Raw genomic sequence first — 17,741 nt, forward strand, 5'->3', positions numbered from 1 at the left:
GGAATATATCAAAAGGTCTACATCTGTAAAGTGTTATGATGTTAATGATGGTCTTATAATGTTCCTCGCGTACAACACATAGGAAGAGAACCCAACCAGAGCCCATCTTTACAGGGTCTTACGAATGCATCGTGGTGTTTGTTGTCAGGATTAGGATTTCGCTGCCTATTATACAAAACGTTTTTTGAGCACTGACTAATTGTTGAGTATCCTTGCAACAAGATTTGGATGTGTTCGGCTCCTTCACCTTTAACTTCTATAATCTCCTTAAGCGCTTTCTTAGGCCAGTTACCCACGCACTCTCATTCCCTATTTCGTTTACCCAGCGAGAGGTTTGGGATAGGATTCATACACCTCTGTTTTTGCCTGTCACTGACAGTGTTTTCTGGGGTTTAGGCAATTTATATGACAGTGATTTTTTTTTCACACAAAAGCTAGTTATCGTATGCTAGTTATCTTTGTTTTGAGACAGCTTATGATTATAGTAGTGTGATTTGCAAAATTCCATGCTTCGTCATTGAATTATTCCTATGATTTCTATGATTGATTATGCTATGAGAAACATCAGAAAACAGGTACCATTAATGCCAGTAATGCATTTAATCGAATTCCCCCTCTTAAGTGCAAAATATGTGAGTTCGACTCCTAAAAAGTAGGTATTCTCAAAGTACACAACATTGTTTATCCCATCGTAGCTTTTTTAGGGGATCATCAAACTTCATAAATTCCAATTTCTTATCAAATGCACCATTATTGAAAATTAAGCTTTTCTATGTGATGATTGCTGAAAGGTTTGACCTCTTTTTTGTGCAGTTTAAAATCCTTTTACAGTGCTAAATGAACAATCTTTTAGATAATCTATCTGATATTAATAAAAGTTCATACTTGGTGTATGTTTAGAAGCTACTGTTAGAATTTTTCATTGCTACGATGGTTCAAGGTAAGCATTGTCTTCGATTAAATCCGATAGACTACTGATTGTGTGCGTTCAGATATCGCAATACTTTCAATTATTACTGGATTGTATATGAGCCATAAAATAGGGTATAAAAATATGGCAGCCCGTGTAATCCAATGCTCTGTTCATGACACAGGCAGCCTGTAACCACATGCAGAAATGAAACTAGTATCCCAACCAAATGATGCATTTTTAGGCTGGACCAAAGACGGAATTTGACAAGCTATTTTGTTAACTTCGTAACGCATGCACAGTGAAAGCGAATCGACTACAAGTTGCTATAGCGACAAAGCTCTGCGGTAGTTGTGACGCAAAGCGACGGAGACGATCTATGTCAAAGGATTTTAATGGTCGTCCGCTGTTGCTCGGAAGAACATCGAATGTTTTACACCACACACATACACACACACACACACACGCACACACACACTTGGTTTACCTCACTTCCCTTGTTTAATGCTAAAACTCGCACTTCATTCTCTTTTAAATTATAAAATATGATGCTGTGTATCATGTTTGCCCTTATAGACAAACGTGATTACATAATTAAAAAAAGTCTTTATGCAAAAACCCAGTGTCATTAATACAGGAGATTCAACTCTTTATTGGATCTCTTCCAGTAAACATCTTGTTCGTTTATAGATTTATTTTGTTGTTCTTGTTCAGATTCCAGTATTGCTATTAACATTTTGTAAGGAGACAAAATAGCATATCCACGATTACAAACGTGAATCACCGTTCGACCTTTACAAGATGTTATTTATTTAATTTTATACCAAGTCGATTTCCTCCTGGGTGGTTATAAACCTTTTTAAATCACCGTAGCACTACGGATATAATTAGTAATCAAAGAAATTAAATTCCAACCAGAAGAATATTTAGAATATTTCATTCTAAATTATATGAATTTAGTTAGAATTAATTAATAATTCTTAAATAATCAGCTTTCCAAAATATTAATTATGTGACATTATCCATACGTTTCATTAATTCTTCTTCCTTTACGTATCGGCCCTAGTAATCGTTACAGGCTACTAGACATTAAGCTTCATGGCCTATTACGATTCGAAACCGGAAATCCCACGGAATAGGTTGGTCAATCCTATTCCAGGAGTGTCCTACGTTTGTAGATGTGCGTGTTCATGGTGCCGGTTTGCTGTTCTTGGGGACGAAAAATCCGAGTTTCCGGGTGAAAAAAAAATTACTTCCGTATGAGACTGGCTAACTCACCTTTAGTCGAAAGAGACCAGATAAAGGTTCCTCACATCGAGAATCGAACTCAGGTCTTTCCGACAAAAGGGCTTCTTCTGTACCCGTGTTTCCCAACGTAAGGCGTACGCCCCACAGGGGGACAATTTGAATATTTTGGGGACAATTAGAAAATGATGTTGCATTCTTCACCTCATCACCGATATAATCAAAAAGTCACCATTGTCGGCGATAAATTGTCGATGTTGCAACCCTGACTTTCCGAGAAAAAAAAAGCTGACAACACTAGTACAGCAGTCAACATAAATATAGTATCAAGAAGAACTTTCAGAAAAGCAAAATGATGAGTCTATTAGAACTCTATTCAACATAAAAGAAACAATAGCATGGCTTTCTGACGAGACAGAAACGAAATACCCAAATTCAACTAGTTTTGCACGAAAATTACTGTTGCCCTTCCCGTTGTCATATTTAGTTGAATGTGGCTTTAGTGCTGTAAATAACTTGTTACTGAAAAAAAGAAATCATCTGATCACAAACCATCGGGATTTGAGATTGAAATTGACTAAATTAGTACCTCAAATAAAAACTCTTCGCAGCAGATATCAAGCTCAAGGATCGCATTAACTTGGATTTTATTTTCCCGAGTTCAGTTCGATTTATATTTTATAATATACGAAGTGTAATATAAAATTTATATTCATTGAAGAAAATCAAATTAAAAACAGTTTTACCTATGTTCCTTTTTTATTTAAAGTACCTATTTATATTATGCTTTTTCAGAACTTGGCAGACTATGCTAGAGGGGGGGGGAGGCATCAAAATCTTTGAGATGAGGCATGATTCAAAAAACGTTGGGAAACACTGGTCTATACTGACTGAGCTACGGAAGCTCCGTTTCATTAATTAAACTGTCTAGTAGTCTTTAATTTATTCCCTTCTTTCTATAGCATCTTGTATTGCTGGCAACAATATCTGCATTTTAATCATATAATTATTCTCAAAATGATGGATGCTAAATCAAATTGAAATAAGATCAGCTGCGAGGATACTAATGAAGAATTTCGATGATCTTGCAATTTTCGAGATTATCAAGTGCATAATGAAGAATTTTAATTGCTTCTCTCGTTACCTCAGAGAAGTAATTTTGATTAGGATTTTAGGTGTTAATTACATTGCTCAAGATGAGAATAGCAGTAGATCTTTTCCATAGGACAGTAGCCGTTGTAGTAAACGGAAGGAAAACGAATATTTTTTTTTTTTAAAAATGAACCATGATGATTAAACGGAAGAATGAAGAGCTGAATGGAATATCTACTATACTTATTTTTATAGATTTATCAAAATTAGAATTGGAATAACTAATTCTAATTTTGATAAAGTGAACATGAAAATAACTATAGAAAATGCAAGCGAATAAACATCTGGGTTTAAGAATGTGTATTAATTAATACGCATTCTATAACTGAGTCAAGGAATTTAGGGAACTCTTAGGGATACTCATCCTAAATATGAGAGTACCATTGTGTGTAAGGCAAATTATTATTCGACTAGAGTTAACAGTTGTTTCAGAGCAATATCATTATATTTATGCAAAGAAAGATTGAAGGTTATAATTAACTTAAAAGAAAAACCTCGTCCTGTCCTGACTAGTGGTTTGGGTATAGTGAAAAAAACTGAAGAAGATAGTTATTTAGTAAGACAGCAAGGGAAATGAGGATTGAGTTTTGCAAGAATCGAAATTTACATGATTGTCGAAACAACACAAGTGAAGAATGTTCTGGAAATCAGGATTCGTGGTAGTATATGTTGATATTCTGAAAGTTTTGATTTTGTTGATTTGATTTGTCTGGTGGAAGAGTTATTCAATGAGAATGGGGAGTGCAATGTACTATCATCAGCATAACTAGAGATTGAATTTGCAGTCAACTGGAAATCATTGATATATAAAAGAAGAAAAGAGTGGGCGAAAGAATGGGGTGCGTGGTACTCTAGCCTTATATGCAAAGCTTGAAGTAAAGATATGCAATGTGTGACCAAAGAAAGAGAAATTGGAAACATAGTTGAAGGCAGAAGAGAGACCATAACATGAAAGCTTACTTAATATTTTTTGTGTGCTAAAGCTGATCAGATGCCTTAAAAAGATATCTAAGCCTTTCTTTACAGTTGAGGTTTTTTATACCCTTCCTTGTCATTGTGTAACATAAGCAAAAAGTATTCACTTTTCATTGACAGTGTGTATTTCATACTGGCAATTGTTATTAGATGTTTCCAGGGGAAGTTGATTGTGAATGTTTTATCGATTATTTTAGAAAGAACTGAAGTGCGAAAAAATGGACAGTAATTCGATTTAAAAGATTTGTCTCTCCGCTTACTAACTAGTTGATCACCATGATCAAATTTCTGACATGTCCCATTTTTTTTGGGGGGGGGGATTATGCAGTACTATTATAGTAAAGGATACTATGACAGTATCCTGATTAATTTTTGTTGCTACGATTACTATCTCTGATATTCACACATATAAAAATTACACCTCTCTTTCAGAAAAGAAATAATTTGGTACTTAATATTATTTCATTAAATAATTGGATTACAAATTGTGGCCTCTGCAGTGTCCCTCCTTTCCCTTCACGGGCTTCATCCAGGCAAAATAATGGCAGCGATGATAACTTGGAGCTTCTTAAAGAGTTGCCATTAGGTTTATCCAGTTTAAAACCAAGAGGACCCCATCTTTGAAAGAGTAGTTTTAAAGATGTATCCTCGAAAGGAAAATGCAGAATATGGAACTTTTATCGTATTCAATATCCGGTTATTCCAAGAAGTTCCCGAACGAATCCTTGGAATCTCTCCACGTCTCTCTAGTGCAGGCAACAGAGCCATGCCTCACAACTGAAACATTAGTAAAATATCAGTTTTGTAGATACTAAAAACAAAATGTGAATTACTCAACCATAAACAGAGGTGGTAGTTTTGGAATAAAATCGATTTTTTTTTCTTCATTCAGATGAAACGACCTCCAGAGGGGACACTGCTGTAAAAGGAATTCTCACAACTTTAATTATCACGATGCTAATTCTTCTATGCAAGATATGCAATATTGCTTGGGGTTTACGATCATTATGGAACATTTTCAATACTACGAGTAAGAGGTGACTGTGTACTTGAAGAAAACATAGAGAGTAGTAACAGCTTATGATCTCGATCGAGAATGTCACCCACCTTCGCTGTTCAGCTGTCTGCAACATAAATTACTTGCATCCAAACTATTAGTTTTTTTTTTAAAAAAAAGGTGGGAAATGTTTGCAATTTAATTGATACCTACTGCCCTGACTATGCAAATGAGATATACAAATTTGATTACTTTCTTTAGTCTGAGAAACAAATTTTTCAGTGTAAAAATGGAGGAGAAATGAGATTAGTAAACATTTGAACAAAATTAGAAAATAATTCAGAAAAAAATTCTCAAATCATACTCAAAGAAAGGAAATTCATTTAGTAAGAAACAAAAATAAAAAAAAAATCGACTGACAATCGAAGTGTTCACCCCTCCCCTTCCGATAATACTAGTGTAGTAAATGAAACAAATGATAGTAGTGTTTTATTATGGCACTTCATGACTAGAGAGCGAGAGAGAGAGAGAGAGAGTCTAAATTCTGAATTTTGAATCCAGATTCCGATGTGGTGATGCATTAAGAAATTCCTACTATGTAATCTGAGGTTTCTTCTTGTTACTAAATACTCTCTGATTTGAAGCGAAACAAAATGTGGTGAGATATTTGTATAACACTTCATAGATGAGGCATAACAGATATTCTATTGTGAATCAAGAATGAGTTATAACAAAGAAATATGACGAAAAATAATGTTCTAAGAACCAAACAAAATTTGTTATTGAAAAGTGTATGTTTTTGGTTTTCCAAACTTTACCTCTGATATTAAATGCTAAATATTATTACTAACTGAACTGCACATCAAATGTCATCATATGGCAGTAGTATCAAAATTAATAGTTTTAGAAATATTTGCAAGTTATCAATATCGGTGTACATTACACAGCGATTAATCCCCTGAATCTGACTAGCTACTTACTGTAACGAACAAGGCTATTATCAAACGTTGATAACGGGGAAGTAATTGGTATGAGAAACGGAAAGCAAGTGATTTACTTATGGAACATTAATGGAGTCACGTAGAAAGAAATTAAACCCTAGAAAATGTGCCATATTTTCTAACGAATAAATGTCGAACATAAAAAAAAAAAGAATCTACTGTTCTTTCTGTTTAGCCTAAGAAGGACTCATATATATTTGACATAACTTAATGTTATGGGAGGTGGAAGAGACGGGGGAGTATTCAAAATATCCATACGTTCTACTTCATAATTTATGGACAAGCTTTAAATATTTCTTTTCGCTATTGTTACTCAATATAAACACGGTATTATGTATACCTGTCTGTCGAACTTATAAATTCTGGGGGCATCATGAGGACTGACGTATATTTAAATAAAATATCTTGTACAAAATGAACATAAATTACAGATCATCAGCACAGGTCTCTAAATCTTATTTGAAATTCTTGGTTCTATTAGTTATTATGGGTGTGCATCGCTTGGACTAAAATTTATTGAAGCGTGAGTTTGCCATCGTATTGTGTAGTCATGCAAAGTCTAAGTCTCTCGGCTTCCTAATATCATGCAAGTTTAATCATTAGTTCCGATTTGTATGCCCACAAGTAAATTTCAAACATACCCGAGTATTCAAATATACAAACATAGTAGGAGTGTTGCTGGAGCGGTTTGCATGAATAATGGATAATAATAATAATAATATGGTAATGTCCCAAATAAATTACATACATATGATTATTACAGACATTTTTTGGATGTTTACACAATATGTATAAAATAACAGTATAGTGTTTTACAAAGTTCAGCACTAAGTGCTAAATATAATGAATAATGATGATAAGATAGTTTTTTGCTGTCTTTTAAAATAACAATCACAGTAATAATTTACAATTATATAGTTCAGAGTTACACAAGTTATATAATATTACATGTAGTTTACTAATTTTTTCTCAAAGTTTTAGAAAGAGTGATTATACAACAGTATTTACACATGTGCAATTAAAATATTATATTTACTAATTCTCACAAACATACAATGTAAACTCATTATTTACATATTTTTTTAATAATAAGATAATTTATTACATTATATTTTTCATGTTACATAGTAATATTATATGAATGATATTATCACATAATAATCAGTATCTTCAGTATCTTCTTTATTGTTATATACTTTACTGACTGTTTTGTTACATTTCTCCGATTATAAGGATTACTTGTAGATGGGTGAGGAAAGTTAATAATAATAATAATTATTAAATCAGTACATCTATACATTGTACTCATAGGAGAGAAACTGATAACCTATGATTGCCTGTTTTTTTGCATAGATAAGAATTAAAATTCCATCTCTTGATCAAATGCGAGCCATATTGTTTAATTATATGCGTCAACCAACAATTACAAGTAATTCATCGATTAATTTTACGTAAACATTTACAAACGCCAATAATTGTTCTACTTATCTCTGGAGAATTTGTGATACCTCCCAGATAATGCAAACTGGTGGCCTCAGTGCCTTCATCCGCTATCCATCGAAACCAGTGAAAATGTATTGCAGCATTGCACAATTTCGTCTCGTCATTCTTCTCACAGCAGATTGTGGTAGATGCTTATTGGCTGGTAAGACCACTACCTTGCTTAGTGGAAACCTGACTTTGCTTGAAAAAGTTCCATATTTTTACTCTAGAACAGGGTTACACAGTTAGCTTATCCTTAGTCCATTCACTCTATTAATACTATTGTAGTATAAACTAACACCCTAACAGCTTTTCTTTGATTTCCCTCAAAAAAGAACTCAACAGTTATTCGTCAGCCTCCTTCTTCTTGCTTTGATTTTTTCTATAATTCGATGTTTTCTATATAAGGAAAGGGGTGACAGTTAAACGTTTATGTACATATGTTTTAAAATAAAATAATACAATTTCTATCCTATACGATACCATCTCAATTTACAACCAAGTAACTTGACTTGTTATAAATTTAATTTTGATAACAATAGGGTGGTAATCTAGTCTACTATGTCTATCCATTGAGTGTGATTCTGGACGGGCTGTCTGCCTTGTAGAGAAGAAAAGAAAACTGAAGTTTCATGGGGGAACTCTGAGACCTTTATATGAAATCGGCGAACTCGCCTTCAGTTAAAAGGCACTTATAAATGTTACTAATGTTCCCAGCGATTTGAATCCAGATCTTTTCAAATAAAGGGTATCATCGCCAACTGCACCATCGAGGCACTTGAAACAAAAGTGTATAATTTAAATTATTTGTACGATTTAGAAACAAATTACGAGTCATGTACTTTACACATTGAAGAAATGTGGCAAATTAACAAATTAACTCAAAGAATTTAACCTAATATTTAGAAAAGATAAATATGCGAAGCGCATACTGTCTTCTTTATCATCAGCGACTGCCTATTGTCGTCCTTGCTATTCTTGATATCAGCAATGGTTCTTGAGCAAGCCGTGATGAGCGGACACAAATCTTTTCTTTTGCATATCTCCATCACAGAAAGATATCAATAAGAATCAAATCAGTAGGAATAAGAATCACATCTTTTCATGGCTTACACAATAACCTTGACACATTCTAGGAGGAATAAGATCTAGTAAGTTATTGCAGTTATATGCGGGTGCTGCTATATACTTGTCGAAACTACTTTTCAAGAGATTTATGGTTTATTTTTGTAGATACAACTTCCCTCCTTTAAATCAGTTGTCATTTTCGGAAACAATTGTTCCGTCGGTGACTTATTTTTTTTTTTGAAGGAAACCTGCGAATAGTTATCGCTGTCTTCGGTCGATCAAATAATAGCATACAAATGTCTTCGTGTCCTCATTTCCATAGAGTCCTTAATTTCTTCGGTAGCGACGATGTCCTTTCGTTTTTGTTTTTGGTTATAGTTTCGATTCCGTGTAGGATGCGAATAACCTTTATAAGGGCTTTTCAGATGAAGGTGAGCTATCCGGTTCTCATAAAGATAACAATAATATCGGGAGGAAACTCGATACTATCATGTAAAACAGGCAAATCTGGCAAAACACATGCAGTTAACAGGCATAATATAATGGCCGCATATCCTTAGTCGCTTCGACCGTAATTCAAAAGAACCCAACCCTTTTCAGTATATATATATATATTCAAGATACCAAGTAATTTTATGTAAACTTGGATTTTTAATAAAACCAAGTTTTAAAACCTCGGTTTTTTTATTTAAACCAAGTTTATATAAAATTACTTGGTATTTTGAATGCATAATATACCCAAGTTAAAAAACTTTCTACATCTATCTCTCATCCTGAGATTTTATTTAATAAGGTCAACGCACCTTGTGGCAACTTGTTTAGGTAAACTTCATATAAGCTCTGTATTACTTCAACCTTAGCATTGTCTGGTCTTACTTCCACTGACGAGACCTCAATAAAGGTCGAAGTAATGCATAGCTTATGAATTTTACATAAACAAGTTGCCACAAGGAGCTTTGATCTTATTAAATAAAATCTCAGGATGAGAGATAGATGTAGAAAGTTTTTTAACTTGGGTATATTATGTATTCAAAATACCAAGTAAATTTATATAAACTTGGTTTATATAAAAAAAACCAAGGTTTTTTATAAAAATATTTTATATATAACCTTCTCACTCGCCCTGTTTCTTCTGTATATCAAAGATCTGCTTCAGTTGACAATACACAGTTTTGCCGACGACAGTTCATTCCTTCTTCTCACTTGAAAACCTTGCATCAAACAACCACCGCAACTTACAGAGCAAACCTCTTCAAGCCCAAATTCTGATATCTATATTATTCTTCGATAGGGATGTATGATTGCATAGCATCATACATCTCTGCAAGGGATGTGCTTTACTTTAAGGGAAAAATACTGAGGAAAGTGATCAGAACTTAATCCACCTTTACCACGAGTTGTCTAGAGTGGCACTACCATGAGTTGCCTCAGACTTGCACTACGTGCAGGCGCAAACTTGACTTACTTGTCTGTTTGCTCACTTGGGAAATAGGATTAAATACCAAGTTTATATAAAATTACTTGGTATCTTGAATACATAATATACCCAAGTTAAAATACTTTCTACACACACACATATATATATATATATATATATAATGTTAAAGATACCAAGCTATTTTAAACCTGTTTTAATCCATTTCCGAAGTAAGCAAACAGACAAGTAAGTCAAGTTTGCGCCTGCAAGTAGTGCAAGTCTGGGTGACCCGCACGTAGTGCAAGTCTGGGTGACCCGCACGTAGTGCAAGTCTTAGGCAACTCGTGGTAAAGGTGGAATAAGCTCTGATCAATATTCTTAATATTTGCCCTTAATGTAAAGCACATCTCCTTGAGGAGATGTATGATGCTATGCATTAAAGGCAAGGGGCCACTACCCAGACCGGTTTCGACCTTTATTGAGGTCTCATCAGTGGGAGCCATGCTTAGAAATACTAAGGTGTAAGTAATACAGAGCTTATAAGTATTTTACCAAAACAAGTTACCATAAGGTGCTTTGACCTTATTAAATAAAAATCTCAGGATGAGAGATAGATGTAGAAAGTTTTTTTTTGGTAAAATACTTATAAGCTCTATATTTCTGAAACCTTAGTATTTCTAAGCCTGGCTCCCACTGATGAGACCTCAATAAAGGTCGAAACCGGTCTCGGTAGTGGCCCCTTGCCTTTAATGCATAGCATCATACATCTCCTCAAGGAGATGTACTTTGCATTAAGGGCAAATATTAAGAACAGTGATCAGAGCTTATTCCACCTTTACCACGAGTTGCCTAAGACCTGCACTATTTGCAGGCGCAAACTTGACTTACTTGTCGTTTGCTTACTTGGGAAATGGATTAAAACCAGGTTTAAAATAGCTTGGTATCTTTAGTGTATATCATACCCAAGGTAAAAAACTTTCTACACACACACACACATATATATATCGCCCTTATCCTCAACATCTATATATACTATATATACAGAAGCAACACACTGAAGGAAGGCATCGCCAAACTAATGGCAAAATCGTCGGTTTCGACTATAGCAGATGGACCAAACGACTTTCGCGCTACTGGTGAAAGCAACCTGTGACACACCGGCGAATGGATCAGAACTAATGATGGTTGTGAACAACCTCAGTCAGTTCTCTCCAATCACGTATACGAGCCAAACCAGCCCTTACCTTTACCAGTGCAAACAAGGACGATTTCTTCGTAAAAAACTGGAAGAAAAACAACAAAGTGGCGACTAAACATGATACATCGACTACAAAATAGGAATTTTAGTGCGAACGTTTCAAGATGGCCTGGTTAACAGCCATCTTGAAACGAAAGTACAAGTACTGCATAGGGAATGTGTATGACCCACTCGGTCAGCAACAAATCCCACCTCTCTCTCTCTCTCTCTCTCTCTCTCTCTCTCTCTCTCTCTCTCTCTCTCTCTCTCTCTCTCTTCCCCACTCAGTCAAAATCGTATGTTGTCTATATCGGTCTCCCAATGCCACAAACTACTTGGAAGTATTTGACTTCCTCTCTTTGTCGATGTCCTTCAATCCGACTTTCCTACCAATGTCTTTACCAATTATATATATATATTTTTGACCTTTGCAAATTTTTGACCTCAGCCACTCTACAAACACTCCGTACCTCTTGTAAATTTTTGACCTCAGCTACTCTACAACCACTCCGTACCTCTTCCTCACTAGTGAATCCTCTAAATATTCTGTGAAGGTTGTATCTTAGGTAATTCAGACCACAATCTTATGCTTATCTCTTCCCACACAGAGCAATACCCACACGGTCAATCTCAACCAGTCATCAAGCATTATAAGAATGTCAAGTGGAATGACATCTGGGATTTCTATGCCTCATTCCCATAGTTGGATTATTGCTTTCTTCCAATACAAGCATATGCACTGAACGCACACTGAAGTAATCCTTTCCGGAAAGGAAGCACATATTCTCCATTCCACGATAAACTCCCATCCCCTAAGTAAGTCCTGGTTCTCCACAAGCATACCGCAACTGGCTATCATGAAGAACTCCGCCTTCTCTCACCACTTACATCAAGCCCGAAACAGCTGCAACAAAATCGTGAGTGCCACAAAAACTGATTTCCAAATAATCAAAATAAAGGCAGGAAACTTGTATCATGCCCAAATGGCAGCCGGGCATTCTCTGGCAAAAACTATTGGTCACACATTTTGTCTAACACTGCGTCCACCTCTCCTGCACTCAGATGAATCTATTGCATTGTCACCCACAAGAAAGCCAATCTCCTGGCATCTTATTTTTCTTTAAGTGCCCGCATGAATGATTTTGGTAAATGTCCCCAACCATTCCAAACACCCAACATTCAATGCTTCCTCACATCTTTCACTAAGTGATCAGAAAAATCCTATCCAAATTAGATACCAAAAATATCCTGACCCCGACGGTATTTCTCCAACTGTTCCGAGGATTTGTACACCAGAATTGACTCCTATTCTGTGTTGTCTCTTTATGCCCTTAGACCACCTATTCCCAAGAAAGGTGACAGATCCTTGCCATCAGACTATCGCTTAATCTCTCTGACCTCAATCCTCTCTAAAGTAACTGAAAGAACCACCAACAGCCAAATTTTGTGCTACCTGGAAAGTACTCAAGTAATAAACTACTGCCAGTGTGGATTCCGCCAATGTCGTTCAAACGGGGATTTGCTCACCTATATCACACTTCTGGATAAGCACCATGGAAATGTTTGGAGATGCCCAAGTGGTTGCACTAGCTATCTCCAAGGCTTTCGACTGGGGTTTGACACAAGGGCTTATTAAGTGAGCTTCCATCATTCGGTCTGTCCCCTGACCTTCTGCAACTGGGTCACCAGTTTTCCAAATGGATGCACATTGCGTGTGGTGGTTGACGGTTCCCTAACTATGCAACTAATGCTAGAGGTACCACAAGGTTCTGCCTTCTCACTTGCCCTGTTTCTTCTATACATCAATGATCTGCTTCAGCTGACAATACACTGTTTTGCCGACGACAGTACACTACATTCCTTCTTCTCACTTGAAAACCTTGCCAACAACCACCACAACTTACAGAGCAAACCTCTTCAAGCCAAAATTCTGATATCTAAATCATTCTTCGATGGGGCTCGGCTCAGATAACCCTGTCAATTTTAATGCCTGCGAAATACAGGTCTGCTTTATTTTCCACAAAAAAGAAACATATTACCCCAGCTTTACGTTTGAGCACACCCAAACCTCTATGCAAGATGATCTCTCTCTCTCTCTCCCTTGACATTAAGACTCTCTTGGCATAAGTACATTACCACCATTGCCTCCTCGGCATCCAAAAAAAAATTAAGATTCCTTTTTAGTTCAAGGCATTACTTTACCCCCGGACAGCTATTAACCCTTATAATCAAATCCACTCGTCCATCGAGTACTGTTCACACATCTGGGAAGGTGCCTCTAAGATCTCCCTAAAAATACTCGACGCAGTGCAGAAAGGAAGTAGCCAGAATGATAAACGATTCATCTCTTACCAATTCACTCCAACCACTCTTGCACAGACGTCTAGTATTTGCATCTTCTATAAATATTTCCATGGTAAATGTTCATCAGAACTATCATCAGTAATTCTCTCTCTCTCTCTTTCTCTCTCTCTCTCTATCAAATCCATTGAAACATGTTCAGCTACATCCCAATATCCCTTCTCGGTCAAACTCCATACTCATAGAACAGGCTTCTCTTCTTCTTCTTTTATTCCTACTACTGCTGCTGCATTATAGAATAACCTTTCCTGTCCTGTGTTTCCCAAGAAATACAATGCACAGACCTTCAAATCCGATGTGAACTAGTTCCTCGTTTCCCAATTCTCTTCCCATACATGGTACTAATACTACAGGTTGACCAACTAATGTCTCGTGTATGGGCCCAACATATATAAAATTAAATTAAATTAAAGGAGTTATGATAAATTAGAAACAACGTCGTTGCATTTACAAGTCAATGCACTGACATCGGATACACAAAATGCAAATACAAGATAGGCGGAGACAGGCCCGGCTGGTGGCGTGTGCCAAGTGTGCAATATACACAGGCGCTGCAGAAGAAAAGGCGCTTAAAACATGTCAAAAAATATGAGATAAGATTTTAAACGAACAACGAATGGTACATATAATTATGAATGTACGTCGTCTTCCGTTCGGGCTGTTTCAGATCTTCCCGGAAACGAACAAATAAATTCTGAAATTGTATCCTGGACCCGATTATATCACTGTAATTTTTGATTAAAATTTACGAAAATATACCTAAAATAGTTCTTCTTTATTTTTTGATGTATCATAAATCAACTAATGATTAATTGTTGAGTTCCGTGTAAAAAAAACAATTGTATAAACAGGACCAATCCGTAAGTAACTATACTGTAAAGCCGTTTTCATTTGTTTTTCATTTCCTGTTCGTTTTATTCCTACTTTATTCAAAAAAAAAACTTTTTTGGAAAGGCGCCGAACATTAATCGCACACACAAGAAAAATACTAGGCGCCGGCGCTGGGTGGAGACACACCTGGAGTATACCTGGAGTGAACTTGTTATGACAAATGTACAAACACAAACAAGAGATATATTCCTGCAATAATAGGATAGGTAAAAGGATTAAATTTATACTGAAATTATGGAAATCAGCATAGGTATTCCGAAGAATTGCACGCTATTAAAATTAGTTGTATGAGAAATAATAAGAAAAAAATGGTACAGTATTATGTGCTAAGTTTTGTATTTTGAAGACTACTATTTCTTCATCATTGAGAAGTAGTAATCTTCAAAATACACAAATGCATATATAAATAGTACGTAATGAAAACACCAATTTGAGATAAAACTCTATTCCTTGAACTGAGCTTCAATAACAGGTAATCAGAAATTAGAAATTTCATTTACAGAACACGATGCAGTAGAGATGCTCAACCTGCAGTTCACTAATGATTTAAATGTGGCCCTAGAAAATATAAATTGTTGTAACATTCACACACATGTTAAAAATGCCTGACGTCGACTTGTTACTGATATTTTAATTCTACTTTCTATCGCATCATCGTCATAATTTTCGAGTAGCCTTTTTTCTTGTATGAAATTAAACTGATATAAAACTAGAAATAACATATCAGACGATTATTAAGATAAAATATCATACAGATTTTTCAACTGTTTATTACTAATTAATTAGTAATCAATCATTGGAACTCTAGATTTAAAAAAAATAATGTTCCAAATATATATCGTTTCCCAGAACATCCCACTGTTCATTTTTAATACTATAGCAGTAATTAGTTACTATATAGTTAAATTTTAACGTGTTTTAATAAAGCGCTTTAGGCAATATGTTTCTTTCCTATTTAAGTCCGTTTTAATGCCAGTCCCCCCCCACACACACCGATTCATTTTCATTCTCTTGAAATGATCTTTATCACTTTTCACTTATAATCTAGTCTGTTCCTTAGCCTGAAATGGTTTAACAGCTCTGTGTATAATATAACTAGGCAATATTTCATTTGATCTTCAGCTTTTTACATGCATTTTCGTAAGCTGCAACAGGAGAATAGTGGAGGAACTTGGAAAGGAATTATTATGTATATTAGTGTATGCTATAACGAAATGTTTTCATGAAAAAAGTAGTTATCATCAATAATGTCGAGTTTTCCTTCATCACTTCTTTTACTGTTGTTAAACACACACGTGGAGGAACATAGTGGACGATGGAATAGTTCGAAAATGCGTGCCTCATTCAACTTTAATATCTACACAGAAGAACTGAACCAGCCCCGTGCGCTGCATTCTATGTATATGATTAGCAGACTTTACATCTAATAATTGCATTGGGCATGATGCTCATAATTTTAACTTAAATGTTTTCCCCTTTTACAGCATGTGTTGTTACTAATGATCATGTTTATTGCATAGTAAGTTGATGCATGTTTAGAAGCTGTATGGTTTGCATGGCATCTTGTGATTAAAAATTAACCTTTAAAAGATAAATTACTGTACTATAAGCATGCCATCTTAATGAGGTACAACTTTATTTCTTTAAGAGGCGAACTACCTGCTTTTCCTGTGTATTGTATATTCGGAGTTTACGTAAGTTGACCGATTTTTTTCTTTTTCTTTTCAGAAAGCCCGACTGGCCAGGATTAGGATTGCGAAGGCAACCAATGGAGTGGCGTTTGTCAGCAAGAAGAAAGCAGCAGAAGCACGCCTTGCTGCCCAGGAAAGTGGCCAGGATATGGAGGAATTCCAGGAGGATATTTTCGAATTGCAGCATCATCATCTCCTGCAGTGCTTGGAGAAAACTACAGTACGTACAGAATTGTCTGCTGCGTTTTGGTAAACCCCAACAACGGTCTGTAAGAATAATAGAACTTCCCCCACCTCAAAGGGTCCATCGACTAGTCCATATTTATATATATATATTTTCCTGTATACAAGTATTTCGAGTGTTTACATACTCAAAAGCAGTATCGTGTATTTGCTTATTCTCTTTATCGGCATACTAAAAAGTCGGCATATTAATTAAGATAAATCATCTGTCTGGATGAATCTCATCCAGACAGATGATTATTTCTAGTTGTTGATTACTATCAAAACATACGTGTTCATTCTTCCATCAAACAATGCCTACATTCTCGTAACATACCCTTTCTCTCTCTCTCTCTCTCTCTCTCTCTCTCTCTCTCTCTCCAAACAACTTACAGTTTTATACCATTTATTTATAATCACGGGGTTCTGTAAGTTTTTTGTTGTTGTATAGTGAAATACAGATAAGGGGGAAATTTTTCTTTATGAGCATTGGAAATGTTTGGATAAATGATCATATGACTAAAAACATAATCTGTTTTCCCTTTCATCCTTCAGTAACATACTTTTACTGCATAGAAAATGAAATGATTTCAGTTCAATTCTGTTCAGGGACTGATGCTATAAACTCCATCTATTCTTTTCTAGTTATCGTATAATGCAATGCGTTTTGGTGGGTATGCAAAGGAATAGTTTACTTAATAAGAATAATTTTAATCACATACATTTAAGTTTCTGCTGAATAGTTTCCTTTGCATTTTCCAATGCGGTCAAAGCATCCATAGAATTGAATAATATCAACAATCTACTATCTTCATCTAAAGGTTAGAAAGCTGTTCTCATCTCAGAGTAAATTTGACAATAATAATGTTGTTTTACTAAACATAGATTTAAAATATTTTAAAACGAGTTCTAACTGAAACACAAATTATAATTTTATAGCTTATCATCATATCTTTCTGAGACGTTTTATTTGTCCATTGTGAGATTGCCTCCCTGTTTATTAGTGGGTGGTTTGGAGAAGTACCGTGATTTTTGACAGACTTCAGAGATATCTAACGTAAATTTGTAACCTACTTAAATTCAAAAAACTAA

At 35.3% G+C, this 17,741-nt stretch overlaps 1 protein-coding gene across 4 annotated transcripts in view; it reads left to right on the forward strand.

Moving 5' to 3' along the window:
• Positions 1–17,741, forward strand: part of Shal (Potassium voltage-gated channel protein Shal) — a 304,860-nt gene that overhangs the window by 194,132 nt on the left and 92,987 nt on the right. For all 4 annotated transcript variants that reach the window (XM_090401339.1, XM_090401337.1, XM_090401338.1 and 1 more), the window contains exon 3: positions 16,465–16,647. In XM_090401339.1, the coding sequence (XP_090257465.1) occupies positions 16,465–16,647 (183 nt within the window). The remainder of the gene's footprint in view (positions 1–16,464; positions 16,648–17,741) is intronic.

Source organism: Typopeltis vanoorti, chromosome 12 (genome assembly GCF_054136105.1).
Source record: "Typopeltis vanoorti isolate ZY-2024b chromosome 12, IOZ_Tvanoo_1.0, whole genome shotgun sequence".
Lineage (NCBI taxonomy): Eukaryota > Metazoa > Arthropoda > Arachnida > Uropygi > Thelyphonidae > Typopeltis > Typopeltis vanoorti.